Genomic DNA, 20,285 nt, shown 5'->3' with positions numbered 1-20,285 from the left:
TTAATTTTATTGAGATGATATTTGAGAATCGAAGAGAACCACTCAAAAATTGGGCGGTTGAAACTTCTGATATATAGTGGAATTTCTCAAGATAAATTTTCAAGAAAAAATAGCGAAAGGGCATTAACCTGAGCCCGAGGGCGAAAATACACTAAATTAATGAACTACAACACGGATAAGGACTAAATAGATGATCGAGTTTCAGCAAAAGCTTTCTAATCACTTTATCCTTTGTGATCCTTTTACATGTGACTAAAAATGTAATATTTTAGATTTCAAAAGTGTTCAAGTGTTATGCAAAATGTAGAAGACTTTATCGAGTGTTTGTTGTCCTTCCCTCACTAGCGCCGTCTCGTGTTTATGTATACGGAATTCTGTGAATGTAGGCTACGCCATATTGGCTCGTAATGTAGTTATAGAAGAATATATTTCACTCGCTGCGAAATCATCGATATTTAAGCAAGTTAGCCTTCGGGAAAGCATATATTGTCCTTGATAATTTATGGTTTCATCTGATAACACGATGAGCCAGGTTGAAAGCAAACGAAGCCGTCGCAAAAAGTCTAAAAAAGGCTCGAAGGACAAAGTTCCCACCACATCGAATGATGAAAAAACTGTCGAAATTGAAATCCAACAACAACGTGATGTCGAGAAATCTGTGGTCGACACTGCTGTGCCTTTACCTGCAGATCTAGACAGGAATTTATCAAACCCTGGTGCAACGGAGCAAGTCGGAAAAAGTGCTGATGAGCGGCGTAAAAAACACCGTTTACCACTCCTTTCCAGTATTCAAATGCCAACTCAAGAGGTACTTATTCCATCGTGTCAACTTAACAACTGAGGTTTTTAGAATAAACTTAATGAGAATATCTTCGCGGAATGATTGATTCAAGTCATTAGCTTGTTGGTTATTAGAATAGATAAAATCACGTTTTAATCTGGTGTGGATCTAGCTATAGTCAGGTTTCCGGACTGTCATTAGGATTTTTTCGAAAATCAAATTGTTGGATAATCATCTTGATTTTATACCAATCTTTAACTAATTCTAGTTATTATTGCAGGATTTGGATAAAATCGAACAGCTCATGGATGGCGATTTTGACTTCGTCCAGCAGAGGTCTACAACTCCGTCATCTTCAGCTTCCCCATTACCAACACCATTTTTGGATGACCGATGTTTTTTGTGTCGATGTGAACGTCCAAAACGCTCATCATCATCGGATTCTTCAGATGCAGATGGAAATTCAGCAGGTTAGTGATAAATGCACTGAATGATTTTAGTGACATGTTTTTCAGAGGTGATTTTGCAAGTAAACCTTAGTTATAATCTTGAACAAGGAGATATCCTCCCTTCAATAAAAAAGAACTTAGAAATTTTCAGCAAGTTACTATGGGTAATCAGTCTGTTACATCTGGTGCTGGTACAGGTTTGTATCAGTTTTACTCGTGATAACCTCTGCTTCTGTTAACGTTTTCAGAAATGAATTACTTCGCCCATTTGCCTCAGTGGGTTTGTCCAGATTGTCGCAAGTCAGTGGAAGAGGAAGCAGCTGTCAGCACTTCGCATCCGAGTTTATTGGTAAAAATTATTATTCTTATCCAAGTCACTTATTTTATCCATGTAAAACTTGATATTAGCAAAGTTTCTTCTCTTTCATTTAAAGGATGAAGAGATAAAGCTAGATGCTGGAAACTACCCATTTGGCGACATCCCGGGTGATTATAGTACATTATCCAACTCTGAACCGATGACTGCCAATGGAACTCTATGTACTTGCGAGGCTTGTATTGAAAGGAGGTAGGGTATTGAATCTTTATTTACAGACTTCAAACGTTCGTGTGTCCTGTATTACTCAAAATGACGTGTCTTTTTTATTCAGAAAAATAGAGGCTGAACATGAAACTGAAGTGCAAGAGCTACAGCAGTATTGGTTTGAACTACGACAAAGCGTTCGTACCATCTACCGTTGTGCTTGTCAAGCTTACTGCGGCAGGAAGGACAAACACGATAAATCATCAGATTCAATTGATGATAATAACACTGATAGTAATGAGGTACGTTCAGAAGATGCTATATTGAATGAGATGGTTCATCGTTGGAAACACAAAGGCAGTCAGATCGAGCCCATTCCACTATCACCCGAAATATCCAAAGATCGCATTGATGAGCTTGTACACATGTAAGTCTTACCTGTAAATTCACGATATAGATGATAAGAATAGCAGGAACCCATCCTTTGTCATCATTGCGATAAATGTTTCATTGTTATCTGTTTTTAATATGTAGATTGTGTATGAGAGATCCTCATCAGTTGTTCACGCGTCTAGAATCGCAAGGACGTGAATATGTGATAGAAACTAAAGTCCGATTGTTCAAACAGTTGACATCGGGACATAAAACTCCCGTGCTGGCCCGTAAGTTCGTCGCTATGATGCTCGAAGAATATGCAAGTTTGTGTGCTGCTGCGAAAACGTTAGCACCCTTCCTTATTGAACTCGTAAGTACTCAATCATACAAAACCTCAAATACATGATATTATTTCATTTAATTCGTAATCAAGTAATTTGTATTTTCATTTTCAGGAAAATGAACATCTGAAAAAATTCAATCTCACTTGGGAATTGCACAATAAACACCTTTTTCAGAATATTATATATTCTGATCCCCTAGTCCAAAACAGTCTACCAGTTCTCATAACACAACTAAGGTATCTAAAGAACCCTTGTAGAAAACAACAAAAATTAACTGCATGTTACAATTGTAATGATGAATTTTGATATGTTGTCTGATTTCAGACTCGGTGCTGCTTCCAAAGAGGCATATCATGAAGATACTTATCCAAACATATTGCATCGTTATCTGAAATTTGATGATGAAATGTCTGTGATATCTGTCGTTTGGCGTGATTGTCAAAAATTGATTGAAGATTACAGCGAAGAGCAGGTAATTCTTTATGATAATTATCCTAATTAACTTCTAATTGATACATGTACTCATAAAAAACTTTGTATTCTGCAGACTGCAATGAAAGCCAAGCAGAAAATGCTGAAGGAAGACTGGGAGTTTTTCAAAGCTCAACGCAAGATACTTGAGGAGCAAGTTTTGAAAAATAAAGTCAGTACTGCTGATCATGATAGGTAAGTGTGGTGTGCTGCTTCAGTAAACGTATCAGACTCGATTTTTAAACATAAATTGTTATTGATTAATTTCTCCCTTTATGTTCTAGTTTGGAGGCAAAGTTTACGGAAACGATGAGAAATCTCTTGAGTGGAAATAAACCAGGTCCAGATGAATGTCGATGTCCTAACTGTAATCGTAAAAGGTATTTAATGCTACATGAATTTTCTCTCTTAGAACGATTTAGATAGTACACTTTGTATTTTTCAACTGGATGAAATCAATCATGATAAATACCAGGTGATTTTTGTATTTCATTTGTTTCTAGGTGTCCTTGTGATGAATGTACAATATCTCATATGATAACGTGCGGTATTCTTGCACCTGAAGTCACAGACAGCCTTCCACTTCCGCACCAGCCAGTTGGTAACAGTTCAGCGTATATGCTCGATGTAAATCCTCCATCGATGTCTAGTACAAACTCCAGTGGATCATCGAGTCCGATACCGATTGATCCGGAACGAATTACCTTACCTTTTGGCAATGACTGCTTAGAAGGATTTGAGTAAGTGGACTAATCTTTTAATGCAAATCCACAACGTAGGTCAATTGATTGAATCTTATATATCATGTATATGATTACCTTATATTTATAGTGATGTGGATGGTCTGAAAGAAGATAAAGATTCAGATGATTTAGAAGACGATGCGGCAGGTGCTGCATCAGAATCAGTCGATACAGTTAAAGCCGATTATACTAATAACTGTGATTGCAGTCATTGTGCTGCACAAGAGAAAACTAAGGTTAGGACTAGAAATAGTTGCGGTTATTACCTTAACTTACACAGCAGTTATAATTCAATAAACTTTTTCTACCCTAGATGTCTGGGGAAGGTGCCAGTGGTCCGTGTCAGTGTCATGCCTGTTTACAGCAAACTGGAAAAAATGTACCTACTTCATTACCTCAACACATGCCTCCAGCACCACATCCTGCTGCATTTCATCTTTACCCACATATACATGGAGCTAATACACTACATACGCTAGCTGGTCAAGTTGGTCATGTTCGACCATTGTTACATCCTCATCTATATGATCTACACATGCCAATGCATCAGCAACCGCGTTCTGTGTTACAACACCATAAAACGTCGTCGGATAACCTTGATCATTCTCCGGAGTCTTTGTTAAAGGAACATTTATTACACTCGTACAGCGACTGGGATGCGATGTATGATTCAAAAATATTGCTGGGCGCGTCTTATGGAGGTGGTGGTGGCTTATCCAGTGAATTGTTTAATAATCCGGTTCCTCCACTGTTAAATGGTAACACATTCATGAGCGAGGTTACAATTGGTACGGCAGAAACATTGCAACCGCAGTCACAAAAAGTTTCTTTTCCATTGAACACGTCATGTATCAATGCTAAATTAACGACAACCTCGGGTGAGCAGCATGTCCCGGATTGTTTTAAGAATTTACAGCCGATCAACCGTACACTGCTTACTCAACAACAGGTTCAGATACAGATTACAAGGTCCCAGTGCGCAGCTGCTGGCGCATCTGCTGAAAACCAACCGACGGATTTGTGTAATAAACACATACCAGCGCAGATAGTTATCAATTCTCACTCGAGCACAACTGGGCACACGCAAACCACCACTACAGTGGCGACATCTACCTCAAATGCGCAGAACCACACTGTGTCGTTGAAACTAACACCGGAGATGATTCGTAACGCGGCTTTAAACGTAGCGAAACAAGACTGCGTGAAATCAGCTGCGACAAATTCATCTCACGGAACACACGTTAAACTGCCGCAGGGTGGTACGTTAACTATCAATCACAACGATCTTAATCAACTGTCATCTCATCATCATCACGGTTACACATCCGCAGAGATACCGGAAACAACGTTAAATACAGGGTTAAACCCCCCGAGTTTATGTACGGATCCGGAATGTGATGCGCATTGCGACGATGAAAGTATTGATGATAGCTGTTCAGAAAAGAGTTCGTCTACATCAACGTCAAATCAGAAGGATAGTAAATACTGTGACTGTTGTTACTGTGAATTCTTTGGTCATGGAAATGTAAGGCAGCACAATTTAGATATGAATATTGCGTTGAGTTTCATAAGTTCTATCTGATTTGTTCAATTTTGTTTTCCAGCCACCAGTAGCTCCTACAAGTCGCAACTATACCGAGATGAGAGATCGATTAAGATTGCGTCTCAAAAAGAAAAAGGTATTGAAGGAGTTTTGGCAAAATCCGTGACTGTCATTCATAATAGTATTTCGATATGTTTGTTCACATCATCTATCTTAATTTTTCAGAATGGTGAATGCAAACCATCACCAGATCGGACTCCCACAAAAATATCATCTCTACCACCTATGTCTTATGCATGTTCTAGTGCAACCACAGTTATACCGAATCAATGTTTGAAAACTGCTGCGGCAACTCCAACGACAGCAACATCACTACAGACGCATCAATTATCTGTATCACAAACACAATCACCTGTCAGTTCATCAGAGGATAAACGTGGTTTGGACGAGCTGGACGAATTGATTAAGTTCATCAATGGCGGTAATGAGGAGCAGAAAAAAGTTAGTTCCAAAGCAGCGAAACGAGCAAGGCAAAAACAACGAAAAGCTGAAGAAAAGGCTAAGAAAGAACAGGAGAATAAACCAACTACAAGTGAACCCGTTAAAACCCCCTCTCCTGTAGCACAACAAACTCATGCAAGCACTGCATCAGTTTCCAGTAGAACAAGTACGGCTACTTCATCCACGCAAAGCAAACTTGTTACGATGAGCTCAAATAATAACAAGCATGAAAAGGAGATATTAAAAGCTCAGCATCAAACGCACAAACAAACAAATCCTGTATGTAAATCTAGCAATGAAAAGCATCATTCAGATCCACCAAGTCGGTTACAATTCGATAAAGTGAGGGGTCCAGCAAGTGCTACAAATGCAGGGGCAGTTCAAACAAATAAATCTCAGCTTAGATCAGCCAATCTGGTACCTGTATCTATACCTGTACTAGTGGTTCCTAAGCCTGGAAGGGATCTGAATAATCATACTTCAAACGGTGAACAATCTGACAACAATTCCTCATTAAAACGAAAGAAAGCGAAGAAACCTCCATTGGAAAATGTTGAGGCTGTCAAAAGCTCTTCTTCTACATTAGTGAAAACAAATTCAAATGCTAGATCTTTAGCTATTACCAAAACGACTGAGTTACCTGTGAAATCTAGTAATAATAAACCTGTGTTGGCAGCTAGTACAGATAAAAATAGTACCAAATCATCTAAAAATTCGCCAGAGTCTACTGATTTACAACAACTGAAGAATGTGGAGGTGACTGCTGCATCTAGATCAACATCTGCTAAAACCAGTTCACCAAAAACACCGAGACCAATTGCCCAAAGCAAAAGTAGTACTGGTAACAAGTCAATTGATATACCATCAACTTCTGTGGAAAAAGTTAAAAATGCAAAAAATGAAGAAGCACGTAAATCACAGCAGCCTCCTGTAGTAGTATCATCTGCAAATAATAGCAAGCTTTCTCAAAACAACAATGTGAAAACACTGGTTGAGAATCATAGTTTGAATAATAAAACATTGAATAATGTTACGAAACAGTCTAAGAAACAACCACAAGTACCAGCAGCTCTGCTTTCAACATCTACACAGAAAGCCTCGGTTGTCACCTCAAAGTCTGATAAAACGAATGATAAACCAAAAGTTTTGCAGAAAGTTGAACAAATGACAACACCAAAGAAGCAAAGTCCTCCACCAGATGAAATAACTCCTCCTAAAAAAGTGAAAATTGAACAGCAAGAAAAGTCTTCACCTGCGATCAACCAAAGGGCTAGTCCACAATCGCCGTCAAAGGATTCCAATGAAAAGCGGTCAAAACATCGCAAAAAAAAATCAAAGATGGATGATAATTCTTTCATCGGTTTGTATATATTTATACACCTTGATATGATTTCCAGTTGGTGTTCTTATCTGTTCTACTTGCAGTTTCGGTGATTATCTTTGCAGATGATGTCTTCCTACCAAGAACTAATGCTGAAAATGGAGATCTCGATGAATTTGAAAGAGAACTGGAGGAATTCAAAAGGTAGTTTAAGTTATCCATATCGCCTTATTGATTATCAAATGTGAAACAACACGCGATTGAAGTTCATGACTTCTTCTTTTCAGATTTTGTTTGGACTGTACTCCATCTCAGGAGCGGGAGAAGATACAAGTAAATGTGAACTTGAAAGATATCTTTTCGAAAAAGAAATCGGGACTCGGATGCGCTTAAAAACGGTGGGAACTGAAATATCTGTGCTACAACACAATGAACAGCTCATAGACTGAAAATAACCAGCATGTTTCCGAACATTAATAAGCCTCGATATTGCTCTCTTGAATGATATTGCGAAATGATATGAATGATGAATTGAATTTAATGAAACAATGATTAATTAATGAATTAATGTAGAGACTGTAGAATTGACTCGATACAATGTATATATGGGAGAATGTGTGCTTATGATCATTTTATTTGGAGCTTCCAAGCTACAAGAGATATTCTGGATGTTCAATTCAATATTGATTTTACTCGTAATTTATTGAAAGAATTTGTCTCCTGGAGTGGCATATCCTCCATACCATACTTCATTCGTGAGATTTAATATATTGATAATATTTCACTTTTTGAATGGTAAATTCTATGGATACAGTTGTGATTACCTTTTAAAACTATGAAATGGAAATATATGATTATGAATATTATAATGATACTTGTCCCAGGTGATGATGATATGCATTCTCAATGTATGAAAATATTTTGTCCAGTATGGAAGATGAAATGCAGTGGCTTTCATTGAAGTACCGGTATATGAAGTTTTTACTGAAAACATAATCAAATTTAAATTGCAACTTGTTATATCTATTTGTCAGAGTTGTGTTTTAAAACGATGAGTCGACGTTTTCCACTATGTGGCCATATCTAATCTGTAGTATGCGATGAATGTTTTAACTTAACTTTCTTTTGATGTCTTGCTCGCTTTTTTATGATGGACTCAAAAGAAGCTGAAATGACTACATAAAGGATGGAACTGTGAATTGATCATTCTACCATTCTATGCAAACAGTGTGTAAGATGCGATATAGTGTCAGGCATGGCTTGGTTTCAGTTGTTAGTTGCTAGTGTAATATTGAGTTTGCTGTTATAGTGAGAAGTGATTTTTTCATGTAAACACCATTACTATTAAAATAATGTTGCCTTTTATTTAGATTACGTCTTTTAAAGTGTTTCTGGATTTTTTTATTGGCTTGATTGGAATTCCTGTTCAGGTGCTAGCACATTCTGGATGTTTGTCAGATCGACAGAGGGAAACAGTTTTAAACATACGGAGGACATATTTCATTAAGGACGGCCTCGAACTTCGGTTTCACCAATGCGAGTCTATGCACTCTAGGATCGGGTACCTCCGGTTTCGGAAGATATTTGGCAAAAGGCAGAATAGGTCATTCCATTCAAACAACTGTTATTACCAAATAGAATTTTATAACGCCTTGGACTGGAAAATGAATGGTGTACATGAAGCATCTTGGTACCAGAACACCTTAATTTCAACACGTTCTATCCCATTAAATTGATGTGATATCGCGAAATGTGCTTGCCCATAAACTTCGACAATATGTCCTTCCTTCATTCAAAACTATGTCCCATCAGACACAATACACTTAATTTGAGACTCTCCATTAGTCAAATCTATTTCATAATAGTTTATGCTTGTATAACTGAAAAACAATAGTAGTCAAACAGGCTGTAAGTACATTAACAACACGATGACGACCCAAATGTGTCATCTAGACGACGATAATTGGTGATGTCGTTGCCGTAAAATACTGCAGCATAGGGCAAAACATTTACACATCGTAGCTTAGATGCACGTAACGTAAATTGGAACTAATACAATTAAGAATTTTGTAGTTACAATAATGGTAAGTCACTGAATATATATATATATATACTTATAGAATAGAAAAGAATAGAAATTTATTTTCAGATGTTCTGTGCAACCAGTCGTGTTGTTCAATAACGTATGTACGCTGTCACCGGGGATGATCAACTCATGGACGGAAGTTCATCTTGTTAAAGCTTTCGTTATTTAGACATCGCTTCATCGCCAATGATTGTTTCTTCATTTTTTATTCTCATTATCCAGTATGTTCCGAAAATGTCACTTCTTAAACTGATATATATTTCGTACGCACTGGCTTTCGTCGCATTCATCACAATCAATGCAGTGACTCAAATAGGTAGGAATTATCAAGTGTTATTACTCAGTTCATATTTGTCGTTAAAGCGCACCTTTGTTTCAAATTTGCCACTTAGATGTACTATTCCGAATAAGAATCGTTTCCAACTTAAATAATGTATATACATATGTTTCAGATCAAGAAAACGAATTACTGCGTAGATGCAAGTTTTATTTTTGTACTTCTTACTTTCTAACTTAATAGTGAATGAATATAAGATTAGAAGTGTGCTAAATGATTTACTCGTATGTTCATGTTATATTTCGAAGAAAGAATCATATATTCCTTTATTAATTTCAGATAGATGCAGAGACATAGCTAACATATGCAGTCGCGCTGGTATTTGTAGAAGCTATAAATACAAACACGCTTTATGTAGAAAAAGCTGCGGAACGTGTTGAAATCATGTTTGTTGCCATGTGCTTTTCGCTTCGAGTCATTAGTCATTGAGATTGATATAATGATTGATATTTCATTAATCATTGGAAACTACGAGTATATTCTACCAACTTTGTAGATATTACATGTATAATCACTTCGTCATTGGGATTTCATGTATCTATTGCACCATTAAAGGCTTCTCTCAGATTTTAAAACAACAAATTGCTTCACCCGGTCAGGTCGCTTGTTCTCAATTCTCAAAAATGAAGAAAATTATGGAGATGCATCGTTCGAACTATTCCATTTTAGTAACGTAAATTCCACGTTACCTTGAATATCACCGATCGGAAATCGAGAACAGATCGAAGCCTAGTAACGACTCCTTGGAATACATGTATATATTTTACACCGAAACTGTTTATAAACATACTATACATTGGGAACAAGACATAGGAACATGGAAATTGATGTAAAAATAAAGGTGACGAGTAGTGACAATGACAACGAAAAATAAAACAGTATTTGAACACATAACATAGACGAACTGTCTCAAAGAACAATGAGTAATCACGCGCAGACATTTAAACATTAAAGAAATATAGAATATAGTGAAATATGTACAATCAGTGAATTTAAGCTTTTTAAACCATCTTTCTTGAGATGTCTGGAATCCTGAACTGGAGTTTGACAGGGCTTTACCGATTGAGAAAGATTCTACCGCAGATTACGCGCGTTTTGATAGATCTATTAGAGAAAATGAAATCACATTATTATATCGAACATTGATTTCGATCGGTGAATGATGTTTAAACATGAAATTGCCGCATTCAAAGTCTTGATATAATAAGTTTCGAACCCACTATTTACAGAATTTTAAAAATCGAGTTTTATTTATCAAGAATTTAAATCAAAATGCACGACGTTCGAGTCATCAGTAATCATCACCTAACGATGATCTAGCAAAGATTCGATTTTAATCTTTTAGATTCTGTATCATAGTGAGTTTTAAACTTATATATATATATATATATAAAATCATATGTTCTCCACGTCTGAGTGTGGCTATTCTACCATCATAACATGTATGTTTCTAGAATTTCATCATTACTTTCTTTCATCTCTGACTCATCATTCTTAGTTTTTTTTGTATCTTTGGACGCATGTACGTTATTATTTGCCATCCGTTTCAGGCTGTACACGAACTGCGACCCAAAGAACCAGAAAACCTCGGCAATAGCTAGTATCGATGCGCCTAAATACAGACCGGCTGATCCTCCAATGTCAGCTGAAAATGAGACGATACGTACGACTGAATAGATCATTGTCCAGTCAAATCGAGTCATTCGAAGTGATACTTACATACTAGCGAAAACCACAAGTATCCTTCTGATTTGTCTAATGTCTCTAAACTTAATGTGCGGAAGAATACGTTGACGTAGACATAGTTGTCACTATGAAAGAAGCAAGAATTACCTTGAATATGTGATCAATCAGTGATTAATTATTCTAACTAATTTTCAATGATCAATAAAATGGCATTTATACCGTACTTACACTAAAAACTGTTTTCCAATATGTATGCTCTTCTTGTATTGTTCGATGTAAGAGGAGAATCTAAACCATCCTGATTTCATTTCAATGCATTCCTTTTCATATTTTTCAGCAATATGGGAAAAATCACGGCTGTCAGCTTTTAATTTTGCAAATCTATGTATTATTGTGGTTAAATTCTTATAAGCATCACTGTTCGTGTAATGCTTGATCATGATATCTCTTTTGATATAGTCATACGCTTGTGCGATACGCAGGTTTAGGTTAGTCAGAAATGTAAGAGTTTGTGTAACAGAGTTCTCAAATTTTGATACGTAAAATATAAATTTCTCGAGAATTTTCCTGTTGGCATCGATCAAAACACTCACTTCAGTAACAGACTTAACTGAGTTTCGATTAATATGTGATTTCAATTTTCTCATGAGGTCTAAATCTATTGCTCTGGTTTTATTTGTAATTCTAACGATATTATTCCAAATAGGCACAATTTCATTACCGTTCGCCATAAATCTGTTATCGGATTTTGGTACCGTATTTTTGAATATAGGTATGAAATATTTTTTGAAAGCAGCCTCTAAAGGAGCTCGATAAGACTTCAAAAGATTCTTCGCTTGTTCGACGTCATCGGCTACTTTTTTCAGTTCCCAGGTAATCTTCGATGCAGCCTCCTCCGTGTTATGAATAAGGTGACGAAATTTAAAAATTGAACTCGATTTCCCAAAACTATCCCAATCTTGTTTCAATTTGCTATTCCCGAATTGGACTAATTTCCGTCTAGAATTTTCGCATGCAAAAATTAGTTTGTCACAAGAAAGTAAAAATTCATTCTTAGTGTCTCGAATTGTGCTAAGACGTGTAAAATAATAAGCTGACGGTATTGGGTGGTTCCGATCAATGTCTCTTTCGATGTCTGCTTCTCTTTGTAAATCTGAATCAACAGATTGAAATACCGACTTAGCAGTTCTCATCACATTGCTTATATCACGAAATATGGCACTTAAATCATAAAGCGCATTTTCAAACGAAAACGTCGAAAAAGAATTATTCAGGATGGATGCGTTGACAATTTGAGAATCAGCTTGTAAAGTAACCTCGAGAGCCGTTTTAAAGTTTCTCAAACCCGGAAAAATTAGGCCGTCTATTTTGTCAACATTAGTAATCTCTAAATACTTCGTTATCATCAGTTGCTGCCAATCGTGGTAAGAATAGAGCTTGTCGAACACGGTGATGTAATCGTTGACAACGCGTACATCTTTGTTTTTGTAGAACGTTGCCAACTCTTGAATCACATTGCGTAATTTCCTAAATCTAATGATGAAATGATGAACACTTTTATAGTCTTCAGCTGCGATTGAGGGATCGGTTTTGTGTTGGGTTTCTCTTGCTTTTTTGTAGTCATCAACCATGTTCTGGTCACGTTTTTCCTTCAATAACATTTTCCGCGCCACGTACTCTGACAAGGATGTGTAACTGATGCGCGAATCGTACGTTAGTTGTTGACACGGTGGTGGACACTCATCTACACCACATATTTTTGGATTCTGCCTGATTTTTGCTAGAAAGAAAATTGATTCGCGTTCACAAAGACATTTTAAGATTTATCCATATGAGAATTTGTGCTTCAAGAATCTTCTAGCAAAACCACCTTGATGCTTTTTGTAGCAATCCCTATGTTGTTTCAGAGTACAATATTTCAGATTTCTAGGGTTCTTTTCGGCGTAAAATGGCAAGCAGTTACATATTGATGACGTCACTCTTATATAGCAATGATACTGACACATACTTTGTGTCTGAGCGCCTTTAACGCATTTCCCATACGGTTCCTGTAGTTCGGTTGTCTGGAAACAAATCAAACAATTCTTATTTCAACCGTTTTGATTAAGGATGTTTAGTGTAGAAATGTTACCTGTTTTGCTCTAATATCGATTATAGCGGTCATGGACGGTGGAACAGATAGGGCTAAATCTGCCACACGTATTGCCTGTCGCTTATTATGAACAAGTATCTCAAGTCCAGCCGAATCGTGTTCACCTTCCATCTTCTGGTAATTTTCTAAGTTTATCAATAACTTTAAACCAAATGCCGCTCCTGTAGTTATAAGGTTATGCAATCAAACATTAATTGAAAACAAGTAAAAACCCTATCTTGCCTGATCATATACCTGTCCCCTGACTGTAAATCACATTCCTGTCATCGTGGTTAAATCCCAAACATTGGCCGTAGTCAGTTAACACCGATGTTAAGTTAGCAGTTGATATGTAATCAGATTGAAATTTAGCCCTGAAAAATGATAATGAACAGTATCAACAAAAATGAAAAACGTATGCGATGTGCACAGAAAAATTGTTCGCATGACTAACAGTTTAACAGTTTCGTTCAAACGATGACCATATTTCAATATAAGAGTCCTCATATCAATATCATCGATTGGCGTTTTCTCATGATCTGCAGTAGATGTCTCATTATTCTGAGATCCCCAAGTACCATTTTGATTGTAGAAATCAACAATAGCTTCGTATGTACCATCCGCATATGTATCTGACAGTCTGGAAATTTAAATATCATAATTGTATCTCTATACGTATCCAATTAAGTGAATTATCGTAACGTCCATTGACTTATGGTTCTTGCACAGCAGCAGGTCCAGGCAAATTGCGAGGTCCACACAATAATGAAAAGGATAATTCGGATAAAGCAGCCAGTCAAATAAAAATGCCACATGCGGGGTCCCACCCTCGGTGTTCAGAAATCATTGACGAAATACGCATCCTAAAAGCAAATTTGCGTGTTTTAACTATTCTGTCTTGACGAGAGGGCAACTCACCGGGAAGGCAAGGAAAGGTGCGAAACCAGAGATCACCCCTAATAATCCACCCTTCAGTTGGAGCCCAGGTCAACCTATCTGGAGTGGTTCCAAGTTTCATACCAAGATAGAAGACGTCTTATACCGAGCACTGGACGTCTGCCGGTTATGGGTTCTGGTGTGCCATAAAATGAGCTCCTGGTAATAAAAACCCACTAGATCAAAACGAACTCAAGGTTACCCTTTAAACTCATATTGTCTTTATTTGTTATATTCAAAGCATCTGCCATATGTTTTGATGGGTGAAATGGGTGAACCATGCAGACCACGCATGATCTTCTGAGTTACCTGTAAGTATTGGTGTTGCAAATAGTAACCGCTGGAAACGGAATCTGACCACGGTTATCATCGACAGTTATATCGACGGTTACTGGACGTGAAAAATAGTGTTCGATACGGTCATCTATCTGGTAAATAAATAATCCAGTCATACCCAAAAACAACAACAACCACACGCATCTGAAACCAATATCATAGAATCTAGATTTTTTCGTTTTAACACATGAGAAAAGAATAGTCGACGAATAGGTGATAAACTTTTTGAAATCTGTAATAAAATATCTTAATGTGATCATGAATAATTGACTGATATTCATGCGCGAATGAACGTTTCAATCAGCTAATTAAGCCCCCTGAAACTATTATCGTATTTTATCACATTCATTATTTACTCTAAAAACTATTTTGAAAAACATCACATGACAAACATGAAATATCCATCACATACCCGTCGTTTAACATTTTAACCTAGATTTTCAAACTTCATTTAATTTTCCATATATATATACGTACGTATGTCAAATTTAAAAAAAACCTTTTCAACTCGAAGAACAATAATTTTTGCTCCATGTTTTTGGTTTTCTAACGGATTTTTCTACAAAAATGCATATCTGCTGCTATGGCAGCATCCTGTCGACAATTGTATATTAATCGTTTTTGTAGCTCCAAAAAACATTATTTTCTGATTGAAAAAAAGCACACAGAAAAATTATTCGTTATATCTATAATTTTGTAGCTTACAGAAACATTTTCAAAGGTAATGCAATGTCTATGAAAAAAAATCAAAATCACACAGAAAAATAATTCATATTGATGTTATCATTTTCTCAACTAAGTACATCCATCACTACGTCACTAGCACCAAAACTTCATAGTTTTTGTGAATTTTTGCTAGCGCTGATAAACATAAATAACAATTTTTTTTTTGTACGACTGAAAAATGGCAACAATCGAGAAAACTGATAAACAAAATAAATAAAATTCATTTTTCTGTGCGATTTTTTTTCACATAGAAAATTAATTTCTTAGTACCATGACAATATATTTACAAACGATCACGAGATATTCGTGACACGCGCGATGAAAAAACATATATATATACAAGTCATCTCATCAATATGAATCTTGTGGGCAAAAGTTAAATTGTCGTACAAAATCGTATTGACAAGGTTCAACTGTATATCGAATATTTGACTTATAAAATCTTACGACTTGTGAAGAACGATTTGATATTTTCTTATACTTACGTACCTCGAGGTAATATTTGGGGAATGTCGGATGTATTTAACTCCGTGCAAAGCAGTATCGTTTGTAAAGTCAGACAGCGCTTCCTTAAATGTCTTTTCATTTTTCCTCATTGTTACAATGTTGAACGTAATGTTTCCGGCGTAAGGGTACTCCTCTTGTTTAGCCGACAGACGCGTTATGCGGTGTTGACCTAAGGTTTATGTATTTTTTAGAACTCTTTAAAATTCTGATTTTCTAATGGATATTATTACTTTCCTGATTCTACTGAAAGGCCAATTAAAAGCTTTTGATTTATTCGAATTGAAACATTCAAAACCGCGATGTAAAATGCATAATTCATTCGATAAAAAATACAATATACATCGATCATTTTATGTGTATGGTAGATTTAAAACCAGCTTCAACAAAAGAGTTGTAATATTGTAATATCTATGCTAGAAGCATCATTTATAACATTTCTTCATGGAAAATCGTCATTTTAAATCTTTATATAGATACATATTTAAGATATATGCTGAGCTTTGTAGAAGCATGGACTTAAAAAAAGTTTGAGTCCGTAGAAGTGACCATCTATGGACGTATTAACTAGGCGTCCATGAAATACAATACAATTCGTGTAGAACAGCCTATGTAATGTCCTCTTTGAGTCCATGTAGCCGATTGTTGCTGTTCTGGATAATGAAGATGCTTCGAAGTGGTCATAACCACCATAATATATTAAATAAACAAAATATGATCAATTGACTTATATCTCATCATTTTATTATTTCAAACTCGGGTGTTTTAGTAATTCGTTTGCCACGAAAATTAACAGCATATGGTAACATAGAAGGCGTTCTGACTGATAGACCTAAGCTTCCTGGTGTATATGCTCGAATCCTAATACTCTGTGATGGTCCTGGAGTCACTGATACCCAGCCTACAACAAATCGTATAATATACATATAATAAACAAGATGCTATTTTGTGCTAGTCGAAATCGTAAATGTTTTAACCCACCTGCAGATGAAAGGACAATATCAGCTGCACTTTCCTTCCAATGTTTTCCAATAATCGTAAATTCTTTCCCAACCAACGATGGCAACCATAGTAATCTACCAGGGTCTGCACAAGGGATCTACAAAATTGAACAATCACTCACTTTCTATCTTCTTCTAGTATAGATTGCAGACAGTAACGGTTATCTATACAGTCAAGCCCGCTTAATCCAGATCGGCTTAATCCGGATTTGGTCTAATCCAGACGTTATTTGCAGTCTATTTTGAAAATTACTTTTATCCAGATTTCCTATAAACCGGATAAATTTTGTTGGTCCCAAATGATTTGAATTAAGCGGCTTATACTGTAATCACTTACTTTAAAGTCACCATTTCTGGAAGCTTTTCTGTATATATCATCTGCTTGCACCATATTATATGCACACTTAGTAGGAAGTGGAGAAAATACTGTCAAGTAGATATTGCTCTCACCCTGAAAACAAAATTTTCATGTACTGTTTTGCGTACTGGTATTCAGATTAGAATATATGTTCTGTATACTTACATCTAGATATTCAATTCTACCTAGACCACCTACAAGAAGAACCATCTTTGGTTTTAACCTGAACGTTTTTGGAGTGAGAAGATTTGTGCCAGTGACTAAATGGGACAGTTCATCCGGTGTCAGATAGTTTATTACCTGAAATAGATAAGAATATCGATAATGTTCATGTATCGGTGGTATACATGAAAACAAAATATTGTTACATTGTATTTAACTTACCTGCTCATGATTAACAAGTCCTGGGGTATCATAACACCATTTACTCCAAGGATATCTTTCCTCCATAAATTCATAAGGCAATAAATAAGAATCATCCCTTAAATCATCGATATCATATATAGATTCTTCTAATTCAGATTCGGAGTTCATTTTATACGATATTAAATCTGAAGATGTCAAGTGATCACCGAAAGTGCCCTTCTTCACTCTTCGCCTTGAATCGTATGTAGTTTCTACTTTTCCTACAATCAGAAATGAACAATACCATAAAAAGCCTCGATCGCAAACAACAGAAAATACTGCAAAATACTTCCATTACCTGAGAGAATTCTACCAAAGCGCCCCTGTCTTTGCTGCGGCAGAATTTTATGTTCCATGCGCTCTTTTGCTTCAGCATGAGCAGATTGACGTTGATTTTTCAACCGCATTCCACGTTTGTAGAGATCAAATTTATTATATGAAAAAATTGGGAATTTAAGCAAACTGAGAGTGGTTCCTGAAATAGATGCAATGATGCAATAAATGAATCAAAATTTATATATCAAAAATTAGTACAAATTGTTAGGGATAACTTTCTCATTCAATTACATGTACTTTAAATATCAAACGTAATTATGATTGGCTTCATGAAACTGGACTGGGGTTATTATTTTCGATGGTAGGTTTACCTGGCCAAACAGAAGTAGTTGCACGATGTAGAAGATCTCTAGCTGATGAACTACAATAATCTGATCCAAGAAGAGAGTTGAATAGCGTTGATTTACCAACATTTGTACTTCCAATCACATAGACATCTCCTATAACATAAAGCATAGTTGAAGACCATGCCATTTAATTTATTTTGCCATAGCAAATTAGCTGATTACCTTTCTTCTCCCACAGTGATATCATTTTGTTGATCAATTCCTCAACTCCATATCCGGTTTTTGCACTTAATAAAGCCACATGTTCAATTTTATCATGATTAAGTCCAGCATCAGCACAACTTTGACACAGTGTCTCCTTTAAACGTTCGAAGAAATGCTTACCATCATTTGGCAATAAATCAACTTTGTTTCCAACAACAAAAACTGTATGGTTTTCTCCTATGATATCAGTCAGATTTTTTATGACGCTATTCGGCAGATCAGTCATATCAACTATGAATAAAATCAATGTTTTTAGATTTTTGATTTGTTGAACTATCTCAACATATGCTCTTGGTTTAACTGCTACATTTAGGGCAAGGTTGTATTCATTTAACGCAAAACATCTTTGGCAAATTTGTTTTTTAAGCAGCTTCTCATCATCAGCTATAGGTAGGAACTTCTCACTGGCAAGATATCCTGGATAATGCGGGTCCTGACAATGAAGAATCGCACCACAACCTGAACAAGGAATATTACTGAATGGAACACTAGGATCAGCTGAACCATATCTATCGAGATATCTATCTTCTGACTCCTCACGCGTCATTGTTTTGGTGATAACAGGCATATCATCCTCTGATTTCTTCATTGCATCATTAACTTTTTGTAATACTTGGGGTAATTTCTCCTGTAGTTCTCTGGCAACATTTCTTTGACGGGATTCATGAAGTAGTTTCAGAGTTTCCAATTTCTTATCAATAGCTTTCAAATCAACTTCTATATCATCCATATCTGAAGAAGTATTACCTGGTTTATAATGTTTTTATAGATGATAAAAAATGAGGAAAGAAATCATCAGGAGGTTTACCTTTATCACGTAGTGGATTTTGAGAATCTTTATACTGATTGAACTGGATTTCAGCGATTACTGGTAAGCTTTCCTGTCGTTCTGGTTTCATTGAGATTTTTTTCCTACTTTTACGTCTGTTGGAAAACCCCTGATGATTAAACTTGCTAACTGATGGATACAATCTGGTTCGACAAATCAGGTTCCGCCCCACACAAAATGACAACATCCTAAAAATAATATTCACTCATTAAAAACACAAAGCTATAATCCTCTACCTTTAGAGCCTCTTAAGACATCTTCCATTTAGTGAAATAAATTCAAACCACAGGCACTTGAACATAGGCTTTTATAATGGAGAAATATCTAATTATTTGCTAGTGGTACGTAAATTCCTATTTCGATCATCTGCAATATTTTATACTGAATTTACCCATGATGCAACACACTCATCCTCTACCTATACTACAAAAGGTAAAACACATGCATCATGGATGATTAAAATGGCGAACCGGCAGATTTTTCATCGTTGATTACGGTAAACTTCATCATTCGCACTAACAACAAGATAGAAACCCATATTCAAATGCCTGTGCTCAAACTGACAATATCGCACAACAGAAGACTGAAAGAAAGTCTTCTTCAAAATAGAAGACTGTTCAAATGTCTTCCAAAAAAAGTAAAACCACAGAATAGAATCGAATGGGCCAGAAAAGACGCAAAGCCAATGCCAATGGGCCGGGGTTAACATTTTTTGCAGTCCACAGGCACAAGGCCTTGTGTGTGGCTGTGGTATGTAGCAATAATATAGGGCCAATGGACTTTTACCTATGTATCTGAGACATTATCTATGACGATATTTACGCCGATTATGAAGCTTTTGAGGGATAAAAATCATTAATCATGCACACATTGCACACAAAATTCTACTACTTTTAAAAATGCTCGGGTTATAAGTCAACGACCTTGAGGCGAGTGACTGCATTGAATTGAATCCTTTATTTAGCAGAGTCCAGCAGCCGCGATTTAATGTTAATTCTCACGTGGTACTACG

The 20,285-nt window shown here is 36.2% G+C and overlaps 3 protein-coding genes across 3 annotated transcripts; 1 reads left to right on the top strand and 2 right to left on the bottom strand.

The window, feature by feature from the left end:
• The first annotated feature begins 397 nt into the window (after nucleotides 1-397).
• Nucleotides 398-8,406, top strand: LOC141898735 (uncharacterized). Its single transcript, XM_074784804.1, has 17 exons — nucleotides 398-808; nucleotides 1,062-1,251; nucleotides 1,479-1,579; nucleotides 1,665-1,798; nucleotides 1,881-2,180; nucleotides 2,288-2,498; nucleotides 2,584-2,708; nucleotides 2,797-2,944; nucleotides 3,020-3,138; nucleotides 3,228-3,323; nucleotides 3,447-3,683; nucleotides 3,775-3,922; nucleotides 4,000-5,211; nucleotides 5,291-5,365; nucleotides 5,455-7,090; nucleotides 7,177-7,255; nucleotides 7,339-8,406. Exons 1-17 carry the CDS (start codon nucleotides 503-505, stop codon nucleotides 7,442-7,444), a joined length of 5,223 nt encoding a protein of 1,740 aa, XP_074640905.1. The 5' UTR covers nucleotides 398-502; the 3' UTR covers nucleotides 7,445-8,406.
• Nucleotides 8,407-10,651: 2,245 nt separating this feature from the next.
• On the bottom strand, nucleotides 10,652-15,885 carry LOC141899105 (uncharacterized). The gene is made up of 9 exons (XM_074785258.1): nucleotides 15,779-15,885; nucleotides 14,537-14,707; nucleotides 13,746-13,931; nucleotides 13,547-13,665; nucleotides 13,292-13,473; nucleotides 13,031-13,223; nucleotides 11,389-12,940; nucleotides 11,194-11,285; nucleotides 10,652-11,119 (listed from the first exon to the last, which is right to left on the bottom strand). The coding sequence occupies exons 1-9, from the start codon at nucleotides 15,883-15,885 to the stop codon at nucleotides 10,908-10,910; spliced, it is 2,814 nt and encodes a 937-aa protein (XP_074641359.1). The 3' UTR covers nucleotides 10,652-10,907.
• A 630-nt stretch (nucleotides 15,886-16,515) lies between these two features.
• Nucleotides 16,516-20,172, bottom strand: LOC141899520 (nitric oxide-associated protein 1-like). The gene is made up of 10 exons (XM_074785885.1): nucleotides 20,060-20,172; nucleotides 19,253-19,461; nucleotides 18,403-19,176; nucleotides 18,205-18,333; nucleotides 17,856-18,032; nucleotides 17,537-17,778; nucleotides 17,318-17,452; nucleotides 17,132-17,245; nucleotides 16,775-16,892; nucleotides 16,516-16,694 (listed from the first exon to the last, which is right to left on the bottom strand). The coding sequence occupies exons 1-10, from the start codon at nucleotides 20,074-20,076 to the stop codon at nucleotides 16,531-16,533; spliced, it is 2,079 nt and encodes a 692-aa protein (XP_074641986.1). The 5' UTR covers nucleotides 20,077-20,172; the 3' UTR covers nucleotides 16,516-16,530.
• Nucleotides 20,173-20,285: the final 113 nt, after the last annotated feature.

This window comes from Tubulanus polymorphus, chromosome 2 (assembly GCF_964204645.1).
Source record: "Tubulanus polymorphus chromosome 2, tnTubPoly1.2, whole genome shotgun sequence".
Classification (NCBI taxonomy): domain Eukaryota; kingdom Metazoa; phylum Nemertea; class Palaeonemertea; order Tubulaniformes; family Tubulanidae; genus Tubulanus; species Tubulanus polymorphus.
Note: the sequence above shows the minus strand (reverse complement) of the source record. Positions and strands in the feature narration are given on the sequence as shown.